Source organism: Callorhinus ursinus, unplaced genomic scaffold (genome assembly GCF_003265705.2).
Source record: "Callorhinus ursinus isolate GAN/ISIS: 27379988/994484 unplaced genomic scaffold, GSC_fseal_2.0 scaffold71, whole genome shotgun sequence".
Lineage (NCBI taxonomy): Eukaryota > Metazoa > Chordata > Mammalia > Carnivora > Otariidae > Callorhinus > Callorhinus ursinus.
The window spans coordinates 1,971,762-1,995,533 of record NW_027397133.1 but is presented as its reverse complement, the minus strand read 5'-3'; the positions used below and the strand labels follow the sequence as shown (position 1 = coordinate 1,995,533).

At 45.0% G+C, this 23,772-nt stretch overlaps 1 protein-coding gene across 9 annotated transcripts in view; it reads right to left on the bottom strand.

Annotated features, from left to right (window-relative positions):
- Positions 1-277: 277 nt before the first annotated feature.
- The window catches only part of LOC112807144 (orphan sodium- and chloride-dependent neurotransmitter transporter NTT5-like), a 42,749-nt gene continuing 19,254 nt past the window's right edge, over positions 278-23,772 (bottom strand). The window contains exons 1-13 of one of the 9 annotated variants that reach the window (XM_073886597.1): positions 21,960-21,987; positions 21,350-21,642; positions 11,066-11,378; positions 10,731-10,888; positions 10,498-10,624; positions 10,168-10,346; positions 8,859-8,969; positions 8,416-8,657; positions 2,964-3,150; positions 2,392-2,593; positions 2,117-2,276; positions 1,491-1,656; positions 278-1,282 (exon numbers count right to left, since the gene is read on the bottom strand). In XM_073886597.1, the coding sequence (XP_073742698.1) occupies positions 785-1,282; positions 1,491-1,656; positions 2,117-2,276; positions 2,392-2,593; positions 2,964-3,150; positions 8,416-8,657; positions 8,859-8,969; positions 10,168-10,346; positions 10,498-10,624; positions 10,731-10,888; positions 11,066-11,288 (2,253 nt within the window). In that variant the 5' untranslated portion in view covers positions 11,289-11,378; positions 21,350-21,642; positions 21,960-21,987 and the 3' untranslated portion in view covers positions 278-784. Of the gene's footprint in view, positions 1,283-1,490; positions 1,657-2,116; positions 2,277-2,391; positions 2,594-2,963; positions 3,151-8,415; positions 8,658-8,858; positions 8,970-10,167; positions 10,347-10,497; positions 10,625-10,730; positions 10,889-11,065; positions 11,379-21,349; positions 21,926-21,959; positions 21,988-23,772 lie in introns of those variants that run through there. The other 8 variants (XM_073886596.1, XM_073886598.1, XM_025849833.2 and 5 more) reach the window with 8 other exon arrangements.

Genomic DNA, 23,772 nt, shown 5'->3' with positions numbered 1-23,772 from the left:
ATTATGAGACATATTTAGTATGGTCACCAAACCAAGTTAGATTTAAGGGTTAGCACACTTTCTGGCACACACTGATTGCTACAAAGTTCCCCAATGGTTTGTTTCAATTCCAGAACAAGGAGTAACGTAGAAACTCTGTATCTGTGTCCCAAAGGGAGAGGGAGATCGGAGTCACCAGACTGGACACTCAGTTCACCAGAGGTTGGTGATTTGGAGGGTATATGTGTAGAAGGAGGCTGACAGAAAAAACACTGTGCCCACAGCCTGTGCATGGGGTCTCGGGATTGATTTATTGACTCAGCATTGTTACCCTAGGCCATTCTGAGAGGGTAGCCCTGGAGAAGTTAGCCAGTGATCCAGTTTGGTGGTGGAGTTTGGAGTTTGGAGGGAACACTGTCTGTCTCCATGATAACTGGGAAGGCTGGGTCCTAGAAAGTGCTATGAAGCCCATCCCCATCATGCCAACATGGTACTCCCTCCTCACAGGGAGAAAGGAGGCACTAGGTTCAGCCCTGTGAACGGCTGAGTTGATTTCTTCGTCTGAATTCTCCAATCCCAGAGCAGAATGTTCCACTTAGCAGAACTGGTATTATTCCAGGAGAGGAAAGGGCTCCTGAGTTGTCCATTTCTTTCCAAGGCCAAATGAGTGGTTCCTAGGCAGAATTTCCATGTGCCCCTCCCCCTCCTTTCTGGCAGAACCAATTATTTCTGTAGCAAAACGGACACTAAGGCCACCAGTTACTGGACAGATTTGCTGCCTTGGAAAAATGGGTGGTGTCACCAGTTACTGAACAGAGTTCTCGCGCCGCTCTTCTTCTTTGGTCTCTGTGTGCTGGTCACTGTTGTCTATGGCTGTTGAGGCCGGGCTCACCTGCCTTGAGATTGGTAGGCTGAGACTCCTTACGGACGATATGGATGTCACGGAGGTAATGACAGGCAGGCTGAACCAGGAAGAGCTCTGGCTATCCCTACTCAAGGGCAGGCTGAACTGCCATGGGTTCAGGTTCAGCCCCCTAATCAAGGGCAGGCTGAGCTTCTTGGAGGAGCTTTCACCGTTTCCCTCCTGGGACTTCACGTGGCGCTTAGGCAACTGTAAGGGCTTGGGGGGCACCAAGGGCATCTTTTTGGACTGTAGCTTTCCAAAGGGATCGGAAGCAATGTGGTCCTGGAGGTACCACCAGTGTTGAAGTGGGTAGACTGGGATCGGCAGGAAGGTGAGCATGCTGAGGAAGGTGACCCAGCCCAGGGTGCTCTGCAGGTAGGGCTGTTTTACCTCCTGGCTCTTGAGGCAGAGAGAAGGGAGCAGGATGGGAGGAGGTGGCGGTCAAGGGATTTCAATCCATGTGATGCTGGGGATCAGGTTCCTCAGGGACTGGGAAGCTGGCTAAAGGGTCCCTGGGAATGGAAGCCCAGACCTCGGGTCCTGTGGAACGGGAGATCAGATGAGGGGTGCCCAGAGTGGGGCGGGAGGCCAGGTAGGGGAGTCTCACCATACTGCTGTTCCAGGCAATGTAGTAGGGGGGTTCTGTCTGGTAAAGCTGCATGAGGCAGATGGTGGTCAGGGCCAGCAGCCCGGGCAGGGTCACATAGCACCACAGGACAGTGAAGAAGGACCACAGCAGGCGGCCCAGATCACCGAATATTTCTTCTCTGACCCTGGGGTAGGGGCAATGGGCAGAGATGTCTGGAAGGAGCCCTCTTCTGGCCACCAAGGCCTGGAGTTCTTGGGAGGGTGGGTCTGCCAGACCTCTGGTTCTCTCACCAGTTCTCAACTCATAGGGGCTTACCAAGTCCTGCTGGGCCCTCCCTGAGGCTGGGACCTGCATCTGGTCTCCTCATGGGAGCCCCCTGATCCAGGGGGAGTGCTGGGCTCCAGCCCTCTGCCTTCAGACTATCCCATGTGGCCCGTGGTAGGGGAAGTTGAGTCTCCTGGTTTCTGACTACTCTTTCTGTCAGGACCCACCTGGTTGCCCTCCGATCACTCCCTCCTGCACCCCAGTGCTATTAGCTAGAACCCCTGCTGTGGGACGGACAGAGGGAGCAGTTCATGCCCCCTGTCTCCTCAGAGGCCTGGGATGGGTCCCTGGCTGGGCAGACCCCAGGGTTTGGACATCACCTCCTAGCTCCGTAGATCCAGGCCAGGGCCACATTCTGGAAGGCCACAATGATGGTAAGGATCAGCGGGACCAGGCAGTCATCAAACAAGGACATTATGTAGCTGCCAGAATGACTGGTGAAGATGAGGCTGCCCAGAAAACCTCCCAAGCAGACGAGCGCTGTGGCAAAGGCAGGTTTGGCCACACTGAGGTCTGTGTGTAGGGCTGGGCCAGGGGTCAAAGTGAGCCCAGGAGACTGGGGTGACCTGGGGAGAAGAGTGAGAACCCACAGTACCTGACAGCAGCTTGGGATGCCTCCCAAAGATGGAGATGGAGTTCTGGAGGGGATAGACAATGCCTTCCAAGATCCTTATCAAGGTGTTCAGCCCCATGATGACCAGGGCCAAGAAGAAGAGGATGGCCCAGAAAGAGGAACCAGGGAACAATGAGACGGCTTGGGAGAAGGCTGCGAATGCCAGGCCGGGGCCCTCCATGACCTGTGGGAGAGAAGGGCTCTCAGGCAGTGGTGGGTCTGGATGGGGGCAATGGTGCAGCGATCGAGTAGCAATGTCTGTGTCGGACAGAGAAAAGAGACACAGAGCGGTGGGCGGATGGCAGAATGCTGAGTGTTTGCTGAGCTGGGTGAGCTTCACCTCTTGGGGCCTCAGGCTCCTCCTCTAACAAACTGGGACCCTAGGGTTGATGTGAGAATTAAAGTCAAGTGACAACTTAGCAAAGACCCTGGTACATACACAATGGTGGTGGAGACATGACTGTAACTGTCGCCTGTGTCAGACGATGCATGGGGTGGCCCCCAGGGTGCTCTGGGGGCCTTTGGGAAGCACCGTCCTGCCCCCACAAAGGCACCTTTTCCTTCTGTGTCTTGATGCTGCAGGACGGGGTGGAGTGGATGACCTGGTCCTGGAGGTGTTGAGGGAGATTGCTGATCCACTCTAGATAGTCCAGGGCAGGCGAGAGTAGGATGTCCTCTGGGGGCTTGGCATCCTGGGGCAGCACGCCCTTTTTTATCAGGTTCATCAGCTTTGAGACGCTCCTGAATGGGAAGCAGAGGTGGGGAAAGGTGGTGACCAGGCTGACACCCCTGCTCTCCGCAAACCAGGGCAGCTGGGGACTGGAGAAGAAAGTGAGTGGCCCGAGATGAGAGCAGCTGAGTAACAAGGGCCACTGGACATGGCCTGGAAGCTCATCATGTGGACTTGGGGTGAACTGCCCTGGGGATTCCACCTAAGGGGCAGAAGATTCTATATTTGTAGTAGCTAAGATTCCTCAGTGTTATGCAGTGAACAGTTCCCCCACCCCCGGCTAAATTCATATGTTCAAGTCCTAACCTCCCCCCCAACCCTGCTACCTCTGAATGTGAACTTCTTTGGAAATAGGGTTGTTACAGAGGTAATTAAAGATGAGATCATCCTGGGTAGCCCCTGATCCAATATGACTGGTGTCCTTACAAAAGGGGGAAATTTGGACACACACACAGGGAGAACCCCATGTGAGGGCGAAGGCCGACACCTACAAGCCAAGGAACACCAAAGATTGCCAGCAAACCACCAGAAGAGGCATGAGACAGATTCTCCCCCATCATCCTCAGAAAGAACCAACTCTGCCAACACATTGATCTCAGATTTCTGCCTCAGAACTGCGAGGAGATAGATTTTTGTGTTGGCCTTGCAGTCTGTGGGACTTTGTGATGGCAGCCCTGGAGAATGAATACACTCAGAATTGTCTCTCTTTTTGGACCTAGGTTTAGAGTGCTGTGATAATCAACCCCGTTCACGATCATTCTCCTCAACCAGTAGAGCAAAGTCTGTTTAAATTTTTCCCTCCTTCGAAAGGGGAACCCTCCTACACTGTTGGTGGGAATGCAAGCTGGGGCAACCACTCTGGAAAACAGTATGGAGGTTCCTCAAACACTTGAAAATAGAGCTACCATACGATCCAGCAATTGCACTACTGGGTATTTACCCCAAAGATACAAATGTAGGGATCCGAAGGGGTACATGCACCCCAGTGTTTATAGCAGCAATGTCCACAATAGCCAAACTGTGGAAAGAGCCAAGATGTCCATCGACAGATGAATGGATAAAGAAGATGTGGTATATGTACACAATGGAATATTATGCAGCCACCAAAAGGAATGAGATCTTGCCATTTGCAACGACGTGGATGGAACTGGAGGGTGTTATGCTGAGTGAAATAAGTCAATCAGAGAAAGACATGTATCATATGACCTCACTGATATGAGGAATTCTTAATCTCAGGAAACAAACTGAGTGTTGCTGGAGTGGTGGGGGGTGGGAGGGATGGGGTGGCTGGGTGATAGACATTGGGGAGGGTATGTGCTATGGTGAGCGCTGTGAATTGTGCAGCACTGTTGAATCACAGATCTGTACTTCTGAAACAAATAATGCAATATATGTTTAAAAAAAAGAAGAAGAAGATAGCAGGAGGGGAAGAATGAAGGGGAGTAAATCGGAGGGGGAGACGGACCATTAGAGACAATGGACTCTGAAAAACAAACTGAAGGTTCTAGAGGGGAGGGGGGTAGGGGGATGGGTTAGCCTGGTGATGGGTATTAAAGAGGGCACATTCTGCATGGAGCACTGGGTGTTATGCACAAACAATGAATCATAGAACACTCCATCAGAAACTAATGATGTAATGTATGGTGAACATAACAATAAAAAAATTAAAAAACAAAATTTTTCCCTCCTTCAAGTCTGAATTTCACTCTTTCCTTCACGCCTACAGCTATTCACTTTCATGTGCTTGACTAATAACATTAAATACGGGTATTTCTTTGTAAAAAAAGAAATATACGGTTTTTAAAAAGATTTATTTATTTATTTGACAGAGAGAGAGCGAGCACAAGCAGGAGGAACGGCAGAAGGAGAGGGAGAGGCAGACTCCCCGCTGAGCAGGGAGCCCGATGTGGGGCTTGATCCCAGGACTCCGGGATCATGACCTGAGCCGAAGGCAGACTCTTAACTGACTGAGCTACCCAGGCACCCCAAGAAATATGTTTTGCGCGTCATCACTTGAGTGTCATTGTGTTTTGGTTTTCTGTTTCTTACTTTTCTTCCCTCAGTTTTTCTGGCAATATCTCTACAGTGATGAGTTTATGTCTGGTTTGTTGTTTCTGCCTGTTGCCTTCTGCGGCATTTGCAACCCACATTTTATACTCTATTCCCCAAATAATGACCCCACTCCCTGCAATTACAAACATTGCCACAATAACCATCCATTAGCAGGGCTCTTGTGAGGACTTCTCTAGGATACACAGTTGGGAATGGGGATCACTGGTCCATAAATACTGTGCTTGCTTAATTTAAGGAAATGCTAATGGATCTCAGCTGTCTTCTGTCCTCCTGATTAGAAAACTTTGATAATCCATACCTCCACTTTTCCTTACCTAAAGAGAATAACCTAGAGCCTTGCTACTCTAAGTAGAAGCTCCCTGGAGGGGCAGCATCACTTGGAAACTTGGTAGAAATGCAGAAACTTGGGTGCATCCCAGACTTTCTTTTGCTCTAATGCTGATTCATAATAGTCACTGCAGTTTGAGAAGCTCTATATAATCAAGGGCAAGGAGCTCATGCGGTAGTTCTTCTAGGGCCGCACTAATATGATAGGCACTAGGCACATATGGCACTAGGCGCATAATTTATGTCAACTAAAATTAATTAAAATGATATAAAATGAGGGCGCCTGGGTAGCTCAGCCAGTTAAGCATCTGCCTTTGGCTCACGTCATGATCCCGGGGTCCTGGGGTGGAGTCCCGTATTGGGTTCCCTGCTCAGCAGGGAGTCTGCTTCTCCCTCTACCCCTCTCCCCTGTTCATGATCTTTCTCTCTCAAATAGATAAATAGATAAATAAAATCTTTTAAAAATGACATAAAATGAAAAATTCAGTTCCTTGGTCACATTTGCATTATTTGGCCACATTCACCACATTTCGAATGTTCTAGCTACTTGTGGCTGGTGTCTACGATACTGGATAGTGCAGGTATAGAAGTTTTCTGGCATCACAAAGAGTTCTACTGTACAGTGCTGCCTGAAGAGCTAATGGTTCTCACTGGAATCAACCAGGAGCTTTTTTAAAAAACAAACTCAGTTTTTATTGAGCTATAATTTAGAGACAATAAAAAGCAGAGATATTAAATGTACACTTCAGTGAGTATTGACAGATGACCCAATCAAGATACAGAGTATTTCCATCACTCCACAGAATTACTTTGGGCCCCTTTCCAGGGCACTCCCTCCATTCCAGAGGCCACTATGGATTTCCGTCACTACGCATTCATTTTGCCTATTCCTAGATTTTGTACAGATTCATAAAGTGTGTAATCTTTTATGTCTGGCTTGTTACATGCAATATAATGTCTGACATTCATCTATGTTGGTGCATGTATCCACAGTTCATTTTTATTGGTAGATAGTACTCCATTGGTTGAATGAATATACTAAGATCTATTATCGGTTCACCTCCCGACAGACATTTGGGTTGCTTGGAGTTTTGGCCATTACAAATTAAGCTGAAAGCAAGATTTCCTGCCCTAATTCTCTCTCCTTTCCTCTCCTTCTGCAATTCCAATTATACATCTATTGGTCCTCTGGGTCACTGAGGCTCTGCTCCAGTTTTTCTCATTCTTCTTGTCCTTTCTGTTCTTCCCTTTGTAGAACTTCTATTTACCCTGTCCTCAATTTAACGGATCCTTTATTCTGCTGGTTCCAATCTAAACTAAATACATCAGTGAAACTTTGTCTTCATCTACGTTTTGAGTTCTAGAATTTCCATGTGGTCCTTTTTTAAATTTTCTGTATCTTCTCTAAAATATCTCCATGGCTTCCATTATATTCATCTTTTCTCTTAAATCCCTTAACATTTATAATGGTTGTTTTAAAATTCTTGTCTGCTAATTCTAATGTCTGGATGATCTTTGGGTCTTCTTTTTTCTCTTGGCTATGGATTATGTGGGTTTTGGGATGTCTTGAGGGTTTTTAATTCCATGTTGGACATTGCATAGAGAACAACAAAGGAGAAAGGTATGTTGTTTGTTTTATTTTGTGTAGTCTCAATACACTTAAGCCTTTTATTCCAACAGGCAGCTAGAATGAGGTCTATTTAAGAGTTTTCTAAGCACTGAGGCAAGCTGGGGTGGGGGACAATTTTAATTAGTTGAGTTTTTTCTCTGCCCTCAAATGGGATTAAGGAGGGCTCACTTTGTCCTCGAGCCATGCCCCCAACTTTCTGCACAACCCCCTCCCCCCCAGCGAGGATTAATTTCTTTGATGTTGTCCTTATTTAGGTTGGAATGGGCTGGATCGGAGCTTTAGATGTTTTTGGTTTATCTTCGTATTCAGCTCCAGTGGGGCCCCAAATCTGAGCACCATGAGACCATGCATAATAGCTCCTCTGCTTGCTAGCCTTGTCTCTGTTGCAGCTCTACCACTTCTACAAAACAATTCTTGGGAATAGAGAGGAAAACTGTTGGGTTGAGCAATTTATTTGTTGGGGCTCGTTGTGATTCCAACACCTACTGGCAGCCCATGCTGTGATTAAATGGTTGCATGATTTCTTCTTATCTGTGCAAGGTCTCTCCACCTTCAACCACTTGCCCCTGGGTCAGGCGCTTACCCCCATTCATGGCTCTTTGCTTACGTATGATGAACTCCTCACTCTCCAGCATTTAGTTCATTAAAGCTCCTTTGTGTCCTCTGCTTTTCAGTAACGTTACAGGAAAGTATTAGTTTTATTTTTTCCATTTTTAAAATTGCTGTACCAAGGAAGCATGGACTTTTGCAGCCTTCAACATCCTAACTGGAAGAGAAACTCCACCTTGGAGATTAAAAAAAAAAATCCCAGTGCCTGAATGCATCCCAGATCAAGTAAATCAGAATCTTTGGAAGTGAGACTCAGGTGTGTAAGTGTTTTCTAAGACTCACCAAATGATTCCAATGTGCAGCCTAGGCCAGTAACCTCTGGTTGTGGCTCAGAATGCTGTTAACAACCTCCTTTGTGAGTTAAATAATTGATTTTGAAATCTTCTTTGCACCATTTGCAATTTATGGAAGCCTTCAGACAGTCTTGTCTCTGGGACTATTTATAAAGTGGTGGCTGTTAGAATATTATAATTTGGCAGTTTTCTCTGAGAATATGATATTACTACAACTATTATGATTGTTGTTGTTACCATTATTAGTGGAGAGGTCTGAGTCTGAAGGCCCATGAGGCTGGGGGATTGCTAAGGTACAGGGAAGGAGACCTCTTGTTGGATCCGCAAGGCTGTTAATTACTTACTTCTCAACACAGGTGGGACCACTGGTAGTGGCCCAGAACCCCAGCACTATAAAGATGATGGATGTGACCAGCAATGAGGTCCCCAGGTTGACGAGGACCACCAAGGAGGCCATCTGGATATAGTTGTCTTCTCCAGCCTTGTAGGAGGAGAAGTTGATGGTGGTGCCCATGCCCAGGCCCAAGGAATAGAGCACATGGCCTCCTGCCTGACACCACAGGTCCAGAGAGGCCCAGGCTGAGAGCTGTGGATGGGGATGAGAGAGAAACGTTTGGGGGTGAGCTTGAGAGTGGACCCATTGGTGAACTGGAAGAGGGATGAGCTGGGGTGGAGAGCAGAGGAATGAGGGGCAGGCTGGGAGCAGAGAGGAAGATGTCGGAGAAGGAGAGTCAGAGAAGGCCTGGGGAGTTGGGGGAGGGAGAAGGTTTGGCGTCCCCAGCCTCACCTCTGTGGTCACCATACGTCTGAGGCTGGCAACTGCGCCCTCCAAGAAGAGGCCTCGGATGAGGAAGCAGAGGAGGAGGATGTAGGGGAGGAATACTGTGAAAATCAGGATCTGGCCAGGTGGGTCAGGACAGAAACCAGAAGTCAGGAGAAGTGGGGAGGAGGGGGAGGCAGAGGCAAGCATTAACAGGGAACACAGGTCAGCAGGAGTAGAGAAATGGGGATGAGCCGGGTTAAGGTGGCCTGGGTGGAACATGAGGGAGCTGTAGGAGGATTATTCTAGGGAGACAACAATGTTGTTTGGGGGAACATCCACCAATAAGCTGCTGCTCAGAGGTGAGGGGTGAGACCCCAAGTAAAGATGGTTTTTAAATGGTAGGGCAGTTGGACATTATTACTTCACAGGCCTGGGTTTTATGGTCTGTGCATGAGTTAAGGCTGCATGCAACAACATCACAGGTGAAGGCGGAGGAACAGCAACTGAGAAGAGACTTTGGGAGGAAGTGACACGGTCAATGGGAATTTTAAAGTATTTCTGGTTCTTTTTGCTCTGGGATAGGAGGGTAAGGCCCTCTCTCTCAGTGTGCCCCTACTAAGCCTTTAGTATAATCTGCTTTTGTGCGAGTGGTTTATCTTGGAGGTTGTGGAGAGAGTGGTGAGGTGAGCCTCCAGGGACACATAGGGTGACTGCGTGAGTAGATGCAGGGGCCAGAAGCTACAGGTAAAGCTAACCAAAATGACCTGAAACACTGAAATAATTTTTCCGTGTAAAGAGAATATGATCCAGATGCCAGGGGCATGCACTGGAAGTATGGACTGGAATAAAATGGGAAACTCTGGAGAGGAACCAGTGGCAATTAGGTCTCTCAGGGATTAACAGGTGCTGTCAACATGCAGGCAGGTGCAGAATGCAAGGCTCAGGCAGAGAGGCTGTGATCTGCTCTAGAAGGTCTCCACGGCTGTGACTTGGGGGTGAAGGATGGTGAAGAGGGAGCTGGGTCAGTACAAGGCCCTCATTCCTGCCATGGGTGGGAGAGGAGCAGTTCTTTGTGAGAGGAGTGGTTGATGCCGCAGCCTGGGGAGATTATAGCACCTTCCTGAGGACCCCTGGATGGTGGAGCCAGGAGTCCTGGCCCCCCTCCTCTTTACCCCCTACAAGTCTGGGAGACTCTAGGAGTCGGGGAGGGTCACAGGGGATTAGAGAAGAGAGGTCAACAGGAAGGAGTTGGACGGAGTCAGGTGGGAAGCCTGAGAATACTTGGATTTGCGAACATGAAGGGGTAGAGGAGTCCGTGATCAGGGTGGCTTACCGGCATTGAAGTATTCAGCCCTGTGATCATGGTTAAGAAGAGGAGGCACCAGGCTGCGAAGACGCCCAGGGTGAGGTGCAGGACAAGGGCCTCGACCCCTTCTTCAATGTGGCCTGAGGCACTCAGGGTGGTGTGGTACCAGAAGTACTGGTGGGACACAGTCTGAAGGCAAGAGAGGTCTGGGGGGGACGCAGGTGCTTAGGCACCACCTCACTTGGTATCTTGCCCCTGCTCTTCGCTTCCTCCCCTTGGGCTCTCACTCCCTGTCTCTTGCTCCTTGGCGCCCTTGCCTCCCATAGCCCTGCTGGCCTTCTCTCTCCCTCTCCTCACCAGTGACATTGATGGTCTTCACCAGTGGGCACTGGTTCCAGGGCAGGGAGTTATCAAAGGAGTTGCCCAGGTAGGAAAGGCTCCAGGTGATGATGATGCTGTTATACAAGCTCATCAAGATGCACACCTAGGGGTGGACACGGGGGGCCTGAGGGACAGGGTGGACAGAAACGGGGGACCTGGAGACCACAAGGGGTGAGTTGGGATGCCTCTTGGCTGGGCCCCTCATTCACCAATATGCTAGCATATCCTATGCCGCCCAGCCAGGGGATGAGCTGCTTCCAGACCCGGATGTTGTCCACACGCAGCCAATGCCCCATGATCATCTCCATGTACAAGAGGGGAATCCCGAACAAGAGGAGCATGAAGAAGTACATCAGGATAAAGCTGCCTGCAGAAGGGAGCCAGGAGCTGTGCTCAGGCAGCCAGGAGTCCTGGTCCCCCTCCTCTTTATCCGCTACAAGTCTGGGCAAACCTCTAGTTCTTTCCTCCCCCCAGGACCCAGGAGTCTGGGCTCCAAGCCTTAACACTACTTCCTGAAACTCAGGATCCAGGCCCCTGGCCTTACCTCCTCCGTTCCGATGACACAGGTAGGGGAAACGCCATATGCTGCTTAGCCCAATGGAGAGGGCAACCTGAATCAAGATGTTCTTAGTTCTTTTAGTCTGAGCAAAGTAATTTTGGGTCTTGGTGGCCAGAATCTCCTTGCCTGTGAGCTTCCAGGATGGGGAAGAGGAACTTGTGGGTTCTCTGGGAGTCTCTTCCTCTGATAGTTCTTCAAGGGACTCCATGACTTTCTTCTTACAGGCCAATTAACTCCTGAGGGAATCTTGAGGTCGCCAAGAAGAGCAGACTTTAAGGGCTATGTCTCAGATACCAGCCTGTAAATGACAGCAGGGTTTTAGAGCAAACAAAGGGCCAGAATTTAACTCTTGGCCCTTCTCACTGGTTGAACTTAGGGCAAATAACTTCATCTCTCTGAGACTCGGGTTAATTTTTTTCCCCTCATCTTACAAGCATAGATGACTTTCCAAAATATTTAATAACTGTTACAGTGTGAGCACCAATCAGAATGAAGGCCAGCCATAACCACTGGAGTGTCAGCTTAACATCAGCCCCGTCAGCCCTGTTTGATAGGATTAAAAATGACGTAACGAGGACACCTGGGTGGCTCAGCTGGTTAAGCGAGGGGAGAGGACGGAGAGGCCAAGGCTCAGCCTGGGATATGAGACCGAGAGAGTTTAAAAGTAATTATGGGGGCGCCTGGGTGGCTCAGTCGGTTTAAGCGACTGCCTTCGGCTCAGGTCATGATCCTGGAGTCCTGGGATCCAGTCCCACATCCGGCTCCCTGCTCAACAGGGAGTCTGCTTCTCCCTCTGACCGTCTCCCCTCTCATGCTCTCTCTCTCTCTCTCTTTCTCTTTCAAATAAATGAATAAAAATCTTAAAAAAAAGTAAAAATGATGTAACGGGAGTGCCAAGGACACAGCAAACACTCCAGCACTCAGGTTCCTTTCCTTTGTCCTTCTGGTCTACTTGGCCCAGCTAACGCACACAAAGCAAACCTATCACAACCATGGAGCTCTCAAAACACACAGACTCCTCCTGCCTTTGAATCTGCCAGCCTCACTCTTCCAGACTGATTCAGTAGATCTAAGATGGGATCTAGAGGATTGGTAGAATTCGAAAGCTTACTTGGGGTTCGATTTCTGGAAAGGCAGCATGAGGGCTCCGTGGACCCATTCCTTAGTGAAACAAGCAAAACTTGCGACCATTGCAAAGAAAGGAACATTTAAGGTCTTTGGAAATTGTCCTAAGGGCATGCAGCCAATGAAGAAACATTTATTCAAGAAAATCTAGTAAAACTCTCTGAGAACAGTGAGAGTCAGTGGCATTGGACCCACAGCCTGCTCCCTCCCTCCTTACGCCTAGCCTAGCGCTATGGAAACTGCACAGGGTTCCCTCTCTCCCCAAATCCCACTCAGAGGCTAGGGAATCTTCCCAGGAGGGGCAGACCACCAGCATTTCGCATTCCTTTTCAGTGACGTGTTACAGACACTAAATTCCAGACGTGTGGTGTAAGTAAAGGTCAGGAGCCCCCTTCTTCCACTCCGCCCTCATTTCTGGCAAGGCATACTGGGAATACTGGGGCCCTAGTCTCCCCCGACCCCAGCTCATTGGTGAGTGGAGGTTATAATGCTAGGAGGGGCAAGTCAGTAAGACCAGAGGCTAATGCTCCACATAGCATCCTGCTCCAAAAGCACTCAGAGAGAAGCAGGCCACTGTTCCCATCCAGCTCTGAAGATCTTGTCCTGGGAGAGAGGCCTTCGGAACACATGGGCCCAGAAGCGCTTCCCGGAAGAACCGACTTTATTTGAAGCAGAGTTGAGGAAGTTGAATCCTAAGGGCACCCTCAAATTCAGTGGAGGTTTTGGTGGTAGCAATTAAGAGGAGGCTGGTAACTTCATGAAGATGCAATGAAGACAAAGTTTTGTCACCAGAAGGCCCTGCACCAAAGGAAATACTACTTGGGCCTATTTGGGGATTCCTCTGTAAGAAGGGACGTTATCCTAGGTGGAAGGTCGGACATGCAGAAAGGAATCGAGAGAAATGAAAACGTAAATCTGTGGATAAAATGGAGACTGCACAGAAACAGTAACAGTAACATCTTATTGGGTTTTAATTAAGTGAAGAATAAGAATTACATGACATCAAAGATTTGGAGGGTGGCAAATGGAACTGAATTGTTGTAAGTACTTTGTGTTGTCTAAGAAGAGGATAAATGTAAAGTGGGGACGCAAGCCCCCGCAGACCCCACAATTTAGACATATGGCTCCGAGCGGCTTCTGACCAGAGTCACGGGGCCCTTAGTTACTGTTAAAGGAACTTGTAAAATTGCCTCAGGAAATACCATCAGGTTGCCTCTTGAAAAGTCTGTGGGGTGGGGCACCTGGGTGGCTCAGTTGTTAAGCGTCTGCCTTTGGCTCAGGTCATGATCCCAGGGTCCTGGAATCCAGCCCCACATCGGGCTCCCTGCTTAGCGGGAAGCCTGCTTCTCCCTCTCCCACTACCCCTGCTTGTGTTCCTCCCTCACTGTGTCTCTGTCAAATAAATAAATAAAATCTTAAAAAAAAAAAGTCTGTAGGGGTGCTGCTCTGCCTGAGATAACAAATCTCACGTGCAGTGTTTGCAAGAAAACATAATAATTTGCAGCTTAGCAGTAGCCACAGGATGTAGAACTTCTGCCTCTGTACTCCAGAGATGATGTCACTAATGCAGTCTGCCCAAAACAGTTTCCAGTTCCGGGGCCCTAAAACAGAGCAACTACTGCACAACAGCTACACTGAAACCAGACAGGAACAAGCCAGAGAGACGGGATGGTCAAGAAAGGGAATGGAGCTTACCCAATCTTTAATTAATCATCATGATCCAAGACCCTGAAACCCTTACCCTGAATTTTCACCCTTTAAAAACCCCTCCTTGCAAGCCACTGGGGAGTTCGGGACTTTTCACCATTAGCTCCTGGTTCTCCTGGGTGGCACCACACCAGTAAATCTTTCCCCACTGCAAAAGCTTGGTGCCAGTTTTTATTGACTTGCTTAGCATTGGGTGGGCAAACTCTTGTTTGGTTCGCTTACGGTACCAATAAACATTATTTGATAAAATATATGCATATTTACTATCTAGGGGAACCATTAAAAGAATAACAAAAAAGTATAATTTCTAAGCTATAAGAGAAAAAATAGACTAATAAAAGCAAGCAATGCACGCAGAATGCAAGGAGAAAAAGTAATATAGAGTAGATAGACAGGCACAAAAATACCTCATTAAATGATTTAAACCTGAACATATCAGGATTTGTGTTAAATGTAAATGGACTGAATGCTCCAATTAAAAGATGAGTTTTCAGACTTCATAAAAAACCAAAATCAGACTAAATTCTGTCTACAAGAGACATCTAAAATGTAAGAATTTGGAATAGTTCAAAGTAAAGAACATGAAAAATAGTATTCCATGAAAACTCTACCCAAAAGAAAGCTTGTATAGCTTTACTAATATATTAATATATAACTTTTAGACATTAAATTATAATACTAATGTTTATATATACTTAATGTTTATAAATATATTAACATGCATTTAATATTTCAGGTAAAGTTTCCAGAGATAAAGAGGGAAATTTAATAATGATAAGAAGTTTCATTTGCTGGGAAGACATATGAATTCTAAAATGTTATGCATCTCTTAATATGACCTCAAAATGTAGGAAATGGATAGAATCTACTTATCTTAGACATAACAGATAAAGAGCAAAAATTCATTAAGGATATGGAAGATCTGAACAACTTAATTAGTACATTTGACCTAATGAATATATATGGATATGCACACACACACGTAACTATATTCAACAACTGCAGAATACATATTTTTATGACAGGCTAAACAGGGGCACCTGGGTGGCTCAGTCTGTTAAGTGTCTGCCTTTGGCTCAGGTCATGATTCCGGGGTCCTGGGATGGATCCCCGTGTCGGGCTCCCTGCTCAGTGGGGAGTCTGCTTCTCCCTCTCCCTTTGCCCCTCCCTCCTGCTTATGCTTCCTCTCTCTCTGTCAAATAAATAAATAAAATCTTTAAAAAAATAATATGCTAAACAATTACAAAAAATCAACCATATTTTCCATAAAACAAATCTCAAAATTTCAAAGAATCACAGTCGCATAGTGTATACTTCTGACTACATTAATTAAGCTAGAAATTAATAATAAAAATTAGTTTTAAAGTTCCCATGTTTGGATATTAAAAACTACATTTTAAAATAACCAATGATTAAAGAATCGGTTATAATGGACATCAGAAAATATTTTGAATAGAACGATAATGAAAACGTGGTGGGGGGGGCCCCTGGCTGGCTCAGTCAATGGAGTGAGCAACTCTTGATCTGGGGTCATGAATTTGAGGCCCACATTGGGTGTAGAGATTGCTAAAATAAATAAATAAATAAATAAATAAACTTAAAAAAACCGGAATGCAGCTAAAGCCAAATATTAGAAATTTTAAAAACATGAAAATTAATAAGCTAAGATTCCATCCCTAGAAATTAGAAAATAATAGCAAAATAAACCCAAAAAGGAAGGCGGCAGGGAATAATAAAGTTAAGAGGAGAAATTAATAAGATGGAGGACAACATAGAATAGAAAAGATCAACAAAATCAAAGGTTGGTTCTTTCTTTTTTTAAGATTTAATTTATTTGAGAGAGAGAGAGAGAGTGTGTGTATGAGCAGGGGGAGGGGCAGAGGGAGAGGCAGAGAATCTCAAGGAGACTCCATGCTGAGTACAAAGCCCTATGTGGGGCTCGATCCCATGACCCTGAGATCATGACTTGAGCTAAAACCAAGAGTCAAATGCTTAACTGACTGAGCCACCCAGGCGCCCCAAAGGTTGGTTCTTTAAAGAGACAAATGAATTTGATAAAAATCTCTATTAAGACTTGCCAAGAGGGCGCCTGGGTGGCTCAGTTGGTTAAGCGACTGCCTTCGGCTCAGGTCATGATCCTGGAGTCGCTGGATCGAGTCTAGCATCGGGATCTCAGCTCGGCGGGGAGTCTGCTTCTCCCTCTGACCCTCCCCCCTCTCATGTGCTCTCTCTCTCTCATTCTCTCTCTCTCAAATAAATAAAATCTTAAAAAAAAAAAGACTTGCCAAAAAATAAAGAGAGAAAGCACAACCAACCAGTGTTGGAATAAAAAAGCAGCATCATTATAAATCCTGTAGTTATTGAAAATATAATCAAACACTACAATAAAGAATTTTATGCCAGTAAGTTTTTGGAAAAATAATATTTAACAACTTATGCAAGAAGAAATAGAAACTCTGAATTCTATAAATTTAATTTTTTATTTTTAAAATATTTAATTATTTAAGTAATCTCTCTGCCCAACTTGGGGCTCGAACTCACTACCCCGAGATCAAGAGTTGCATCTCCCCCAACTGAGCCAGCCAGGCGCCCCTGTTCTAGAAAATTTTTTTAAAAGATTTTATTTAGGGCGCCTGGGTGGCTCAGATGGTTAAGCGTCTGCCTTCGGCTCAGGTCATGATCCCAGGGTCCTGGGATTGAGGCCCACATCGGGCTCCCGGCTCAGCGGGGAGCCTGCTTCTCCCTCCCCCTCTGCCTCTCCCCCCTGCTCATGCTCTCTCTCTCTCTGTATCTCTGTGTCTCAAATGAATAAATAAAATCCTTAAAAAAAGATTTTATTTATGCATTTGACAGAGAGAGACACAGCGGAGAGGGAACACAGCAGAGGGAGTGTGAGAGGGAGAAGCAGGCTTCCCGCTGAGCAGGGAGCCTGATGCGGAGGGGATCATGACCTGAGCTGAAGGTAGACACTTAATGACTGAGCCACCCAGTGCCCCTAGAAGTTTTTAATAAATTACTTCTGTAATTAGTTAGTTTGCTCCAAAGAAAATTTCAGGACTGATCTTGCATAAAATCTTCCAGGATAGAAAAAGTGGCAAGACAGGCATAACCTTAATACCAAAATCTGGCAAGGGAATAATGAAAAAGAAAATCACGTATCAGTGTCAATCATGAATACTGATGCAAACGTCTCAAACAAAATACTGGCAAATCAAATCCATCATTGTATAAAAGCAATATTACATCACAACTGCGTTGAGTTTATCCCAGTAAAACAGGGGGGTTTAGAAGTAAAAATCAACCAGTGATAACATAAATAGGATAAAAATAATATAATCATCTCGATATTTGTGGAAATATTTTATAAAACCCAATAACTATTTATTAAAAAAAAACCACCAAACCAACTTGAGGAAACTAGGACTAGAAAGGAACATCCTTAATTTCATAGAGGTTATTTATTAAGAAAAAAAAAAGCTTACAGCACACACTGTAGTTAAGGATAAAATGTTAAAGGCTTTTCCTTGGAGTTTGTGAATAAGGATGCCCACTCCAGTCCCTTCTAGTCAAATTGGATTTAAAGTTTAGGTTGATTGACAGCATTCATGGTTCCAAGTCTTCAGTTTTTCCTATGCCCACCCCCTTTGCAATGTGATTCTGCAGTTTCTCTCACTAATGAGGCCATCATCTACTTTCCTACCCCTTGAATCGGGGTGGTTGTGCCTATTCAGAGCCTAGCCTGCAAAAGGCTTTTCTTGTTGCTGCTTGCTTTCTTACACTCTCGCTATCCCCATGAGGATATATGTAGGCTAATTTGCTGGAAACGAGACATGTAAATCCGAGCTGAGCTGGATCACTCTAGTGGTCCCAGCATAGGCTGCCTTAGATCAGTCAACAGCCAGTCAACTCCCTTACATATTAGCTGAGCCCAGCCTAATGACTCATGAGGTATAATAATAAATTCCTGTTGTTTTAAGTCACTGGATTTTGAGGTGGTTTGTTATGCAGCATTTTGGTGGCAACAGAAAATTGGTACAAGGTCCTAGCAAATGCAGTATGATTTTTTCAAGTGTAAAGTTTGGAAAAGAAGAAATAACAATGTCATTATTTACAGATACAAGTGTGTATGTAAAAAATAAAACAGAATCTCTAAATACATTTTTAGGACTAAAAGTGAGTTTACCAAGGTGGCTGGTACCAGGGTTAATGGAATAGAATTAACAGCATTTCTAGATACTAGCAAAAAACAAATAGGTAATGAAAAAAAATTTAATGTTAACATTTATAATAACATTAAGATATTTCAAGTGCTTAGGAATAAATCTAACAAAAGAAAGATGAGACTTCTATGCTAAAACCTATAAAGGATTATTAAGAGAAGTAAAAGTGTTTTGTTTTGTTTTAAGAGAAGTAAAAGTTTTAAATAAATGGAGAGATATTTCATGTCAACCTAGAGTATTGTGAAAATGACACTGTTAAATAATTAGGATGGGCAACTGTATTTTCATACGGAAAAAATGGTATTTGATCATTATCTTACATTGTACAAGAATTAATTCATGAGATTTAAAAAAGAAAGGCATATTCACAAAGCTTCTAAAGAGGTTAATATGAGCGAGTATCTTCGTGATCTGCAGGTTAAGAAAGATTTCAGAAACAGGGCTTAGAAAACACTAACCATAAAGGAAACAACAGGTAAACATTAGAATTCAGAACATCTGTTCATCAAGAGGCCGCATTTAAACTGTCAAAAGCCACAGAGTAGAAAAAATTTGACACATATAGCTGATAGAGGCTTTTTTTAAATCCAGAATCTATAAAAAGCTCCTACAAATTAATAAGAAAAATAAAAATAACCCAGTAGAAAAATCCTCAGGAAATGTAAAGAAGCCTTTCACCAAAGTGGTTCTCCAAATGGCCAGTAAACACATGAAAGGGTTCAAGCTATTTAAACAGAAGAGAAACCACATTGAGGGGCCACTCCGTGCTAGTCAGACTGGCTAGAACGAAAAGGCCAAGAACACCAAACATTGACAAGAATGAGGAGCCATGGGGAATAGTATACACTCCTGGTGAGGCTGGAAACTGACAAAGTTATTTTGAGAGATGGGCTGGCCATTTTCTGTTAAGACTGAAGGTATACCTATCCCATGAACAGCAATTTCACTCCCAGGTATAATTGCAACAAAACTGTGTGTGCATGTGCAACAAAGCACACATACAGGAATTTCCTGTACAGCACTATTTACAACAAACCCAAAAGGAAACAAGCCAGAAGTCCAAGAGACACACACACACACGTATGTAGTGATATAACCAGTACAAAAGAATACTACACAGCAAAGGAAAAAAAAAAGAGTTATAGCTACACTTAACAACACGATGAATCCCCAAAACTTAACACTCAGCCAAATGAACTAGATCCTAAAGAATACATATCATAGGATTCTGTTTATATCAAAGTCCAAAAAACAGGCAAAACTAAAGTGTTTAGGTTCACACATGGAGGTGGTAAAACCATAAATAAAAGCAAAAAAGGGATGATATTAAGTGTCAGAGTGGTGATTCCCACTGGAGGGGCAGGAGGGATTGGTGTTTGGGAGAGGTGATATTCTTTTTCTGATTAGGATAGTTGGGATATTTGCTTTATAATAAGTCATTGAGCTGAACATTTCAGTTTTGTATACTTTTGTGAACATGTATAATATTTTATAATAAAAAGGAAAGGTATATAGGTATGCAAGAACATCAACAAAGTCTCCAAAACACACTTCTAGGTGAAAAGTCACAGAATGTCAAATGTATGATACCATTTATGTAAAAAAATCCATATAAAGAAATGACACATTTCTAAGTGTTCATACATATGCATGTAAATGCATAGGGAACTCTTTCCAGGTGCTCTTTCTCACGTAACACCCTCCCTTCTGCCCCTTCCCAACCTCCCTCATTCAGATAACTTCAACTCATCACTCGTGTGTCCTCTCAGATCTAACTTCCTCTGGGAAGCCAAACTTGATCACCTTGGCCACTTCCCTGCTGCGTTGCCCGCTATGTAGTTGGAACCCCCCAGGGGTGTCTTGAGGTTTTAACACACTTTCCACATAAAAATATCCTTTCGTATGTCTTAGTCCAATGCCCCCAGTAACCCCTTCTGGGGATGTCCTGATTAAAATGCTTCCACAAACTGCTGAAATCTGGAAATGTTGCTATTTTGGTATTTGGATCCCATCTCCCAGGCTTTTTCTTTCACTAGAACAGCCTTTCTTTGTCAGGTACCCACTTTCCAATTATGGTTGGGAAATGTGTGGCCCCTCTGCCAGCCCACTGCCTAGACTCCAGCCAGAGGGGCAGTTACCCTGCCCTGCAAAGGCCTTTCAGCTCCTGTTGGAGCAGTCCTGGCACCAGCATCAGCTTCTGTACCAAAGCTGCACACAATCCAGCTCAGTTCAACCTGCTGACTCAAAAAGACAGCTCAGGGTTGACGCTATTTGTAAGGTAAGCCATTTGGCCTCTTTTTAGGTTTTGAGGTTTTGGTTGCAAACCTAGGTGCAAAATGTACACAATCTTAAAAGATACCATGATTTTAAATGTTCGCTCTTCTAAGTCTTTCTTTCTTTTTTTTTTTCCTTTCTTTCTTTCTTTTCTTTCTTTCTTTCTTTCTTTTCTTTCTCTCTCTCTCTTTCTTTCCTTCCTTCCTTCCTTCCTTTCTTTTCTTCCTTCCTTCCTTTTTTTCTTTCTTTCTTTCTTCCCTCCTTTCTTTCTTCTTTTTGCTGGGACTCCCTTTAGGTTTTGGAAGGAGGCACAGCCAATTTTATAAATTATCATTATATAATATAAGTTATCATAGTGTATGTATATATGAATATTTTACACACGTGTATTTCTTACAAACTGGATATTACTAATATATATTATGTACTAGATAATGTTAAATACAGTATATAATATATATATTTATACTCTATGAACATATGTGTATTACTTACAAATTGCAGATAATATTGGAGATTATATATCTCCACTATATCAAGAGTGTTTTCCTATGTGATATTCTTTAAAAATATGATCTTTTCTCCCTCTGACCCTCTTCCCTCTCATTCTCTCTCTCTCAAATAAATAAAATCTTTTAAAAAATAAATAAAATAAAAATATGATCTTTAATGGGTTCTTAATATCCCAGCATCATTGTATAAACCTGACCAAGTCTATCATTTGTTCAAATCTTCCTGAGGGGACTCAGCCCTGTTTAGGTTTCGCACCAGGGCCCTTCCTCAAGGGCAGCTCCTTCCTGCTCCTCCCAAGTCCTACCCTACCTGCAGCTGCAGTCACCTGCTTGTCACCCTATCAAGGCTTTGTACCTGCAACTCACTCTACTGCCAATGCTCCTTCTATCTTCACCTCCCCCAGAGGTGTCAGCCCAGGTACAGTACTTGCCTGGGATTGTCTCTGTCACCAGTCCAGCCCCACCTGGATATGTGCACTCAGTCTTTCTTGGCTTCCAGGCTCCCTGCTCTCTACTCTCCGCTGGGCTATCAGAGAATCAAAGGAGCGACAACCTGTTTGAAGACCAGCTAAGAAACTCTTTGATCCAGATGGGAGAGTCCCAGGAGTCGACCTCTGGAGCCAGTCAGTGAAGGATGCGCCTACAGCATCCCAACCCCACAGACTCAGCCCAGGTGACCCTGCTGGGGAAAGTTGGGTGTCTCCAGGGCGGGCCAATCCGAGACCTAAGTAAGGAGAGAGAATGGGGGAGGAGAGGGGAGGTGGGATGGGGAGCGAGGAAGGGGCAAGATGTGCCACCAGACTTTGGCTTACCAGCTGGCGTTTACTACCCTGCCCCTCGGTGTCAGGGGTCCAACCCGCCCCTCCCAGACTCAGGATATCCTGGATTCCTAAATTCCTGGAAAGAAAGGGAGCTGGGAGGGGAGGCTCGGTGGTCTAGGTCCAAAGGTGGAGGGGGGTGGCTGGGGGTAACAGACGCCTGGCTTCCCGAGAGGTCAGGAGCTAGGAGCCGGGACCACTGCACTCCCCGCCCCCGCTTTACCCGCCACTGACGCGCGAGTCTGGAGAAGACAGGTGGCTTCTGCGGGCGTGGCGGGGGGCTGGGGGTGGCCTGGGCGCGCGACGAAGGTCCGAGGGAACCACCACTATTGGGGCCAGAGGCGATTTTTAATATTTCGCTGCAGCCGGAAGGCGATTTAGGCAATTCACCCTGGAAATGCTCACACCTGAGCCCAGCCCCTAGGCGTGCGCACACTGATCCATTTGTCTGGGCTCCGGACCCACAGCCCATAGACCACTGCTGGCGTCTTGGCCCCATCTTCTGCAGGGTGCCGCCTGCTCCGAGGTTCCCAAACTCAGAAACCCGACCATCTTCGTATACTTAAGTGTGAAGCCCGCACCTTTCAATTCTCCCCACCCCACCCCAATCCCTTATTCCTTGGAGCATCTTCTCTCCAAGTTTATTCTTCTGGGATCTTTGGGAAGATCCCGGGATACCTGCCGGATCTGGTGGGCCCAATGAGGTCACTGGTTCCCAAGCAGATTTAGTCTGGCTGGTAGACTTCATGGTTAACACATTTTGTGGACTGAGGGAAGGGGAGAACCTAGGTAGATAGGAACCCAGGGGGCCTGTTTCAGAGTTCATGCTCTTAGTCACTGTGCTATTCAACATATAGATTCAACACAGTGTAAAGCTTCAATATCTAAAACAGGGTGGTTCTGGAGCAGGTTTGCAGGTAAATTAATGGCATAGAATATGAAGTCTAGAGGACCTGGCTACTGATGGAAGTCAGGATGTGAGATAAAGTGGGATTTCAAATTGGTGGGCAAGACATGAATTATTCAGTGATTGGGTTGAAACAGTTGGCACCTGGGAAAGGTTATGCTCCTTACATCATAATATATTTCAGATGGGTCAAGGGTCACGATGTAAAAAATGAAAACATAATTCAGTAGGAATAAAGATGGGTGAACATTTCTATAATCTTGGCACAGGTAAGGGCTTTCAAAGAATAGCATAAAAACAAGAATCCATAAAGGAAAGGTTTGATAAGTTCAACTATATAAAAACAAAATCTCTGTGGGGCAAAATAATAAGAAAGTAAAATAAGTTAAAAGGCATCAAATTCATAGAAAAGTCATTTATAACAAAGAGCTTAATTTCCCTAATATGCCAAGAATTTTTTAAATTACACAAAAGGATCAACAAACCAATAGACAAATGGGCATACAAAATGAAGAGTTCAAAAGTAAAATACAGACTATCTTATGATTCAGAAACCCACCTCTGGGGATATATCCAAAGGAATGAAATCACTACCTCAAAGAGATTCCTATGGTCATTGCAGCATTATTTGTAATAGCCAAGATATGGAAGCAACCTAAGTGTCCATCTATGGATGAATGAATAAAGAAAATGTTATATGTAGAATAATGGGATATTATTCAGGCAAGAGAAAGAAGGAAATCCTGCCATTTGTGACAACATAGATAGACTCTGAGGGCATTATGCTAAGTGAAATAAGTCAGAGAAAGATAAATACTGTATGATCTCACATGTGGAATCTAAAAAAGTTGATCTTATAGAAACAGAGTAGAATGGTGGTTACCAGGTGCTAGGGAGTAGAGGAAATAGTGAGATGTTGGTAAAAGGGTACAAACTTCCAGTATACAACATGGCAACTACAACATACTGTATTACATACTTGAAAGTTGCTAAGAGAATAGATCTTAAATGTTCTCACCACATAAGAAAAGGTAATTATGTGAGGTGATGAAAAGTGTTAACTCTATTGTGGTAATCATTTTGCAATATATATGTAGATCTAATCATTGCATTATACACCTCAAACTTA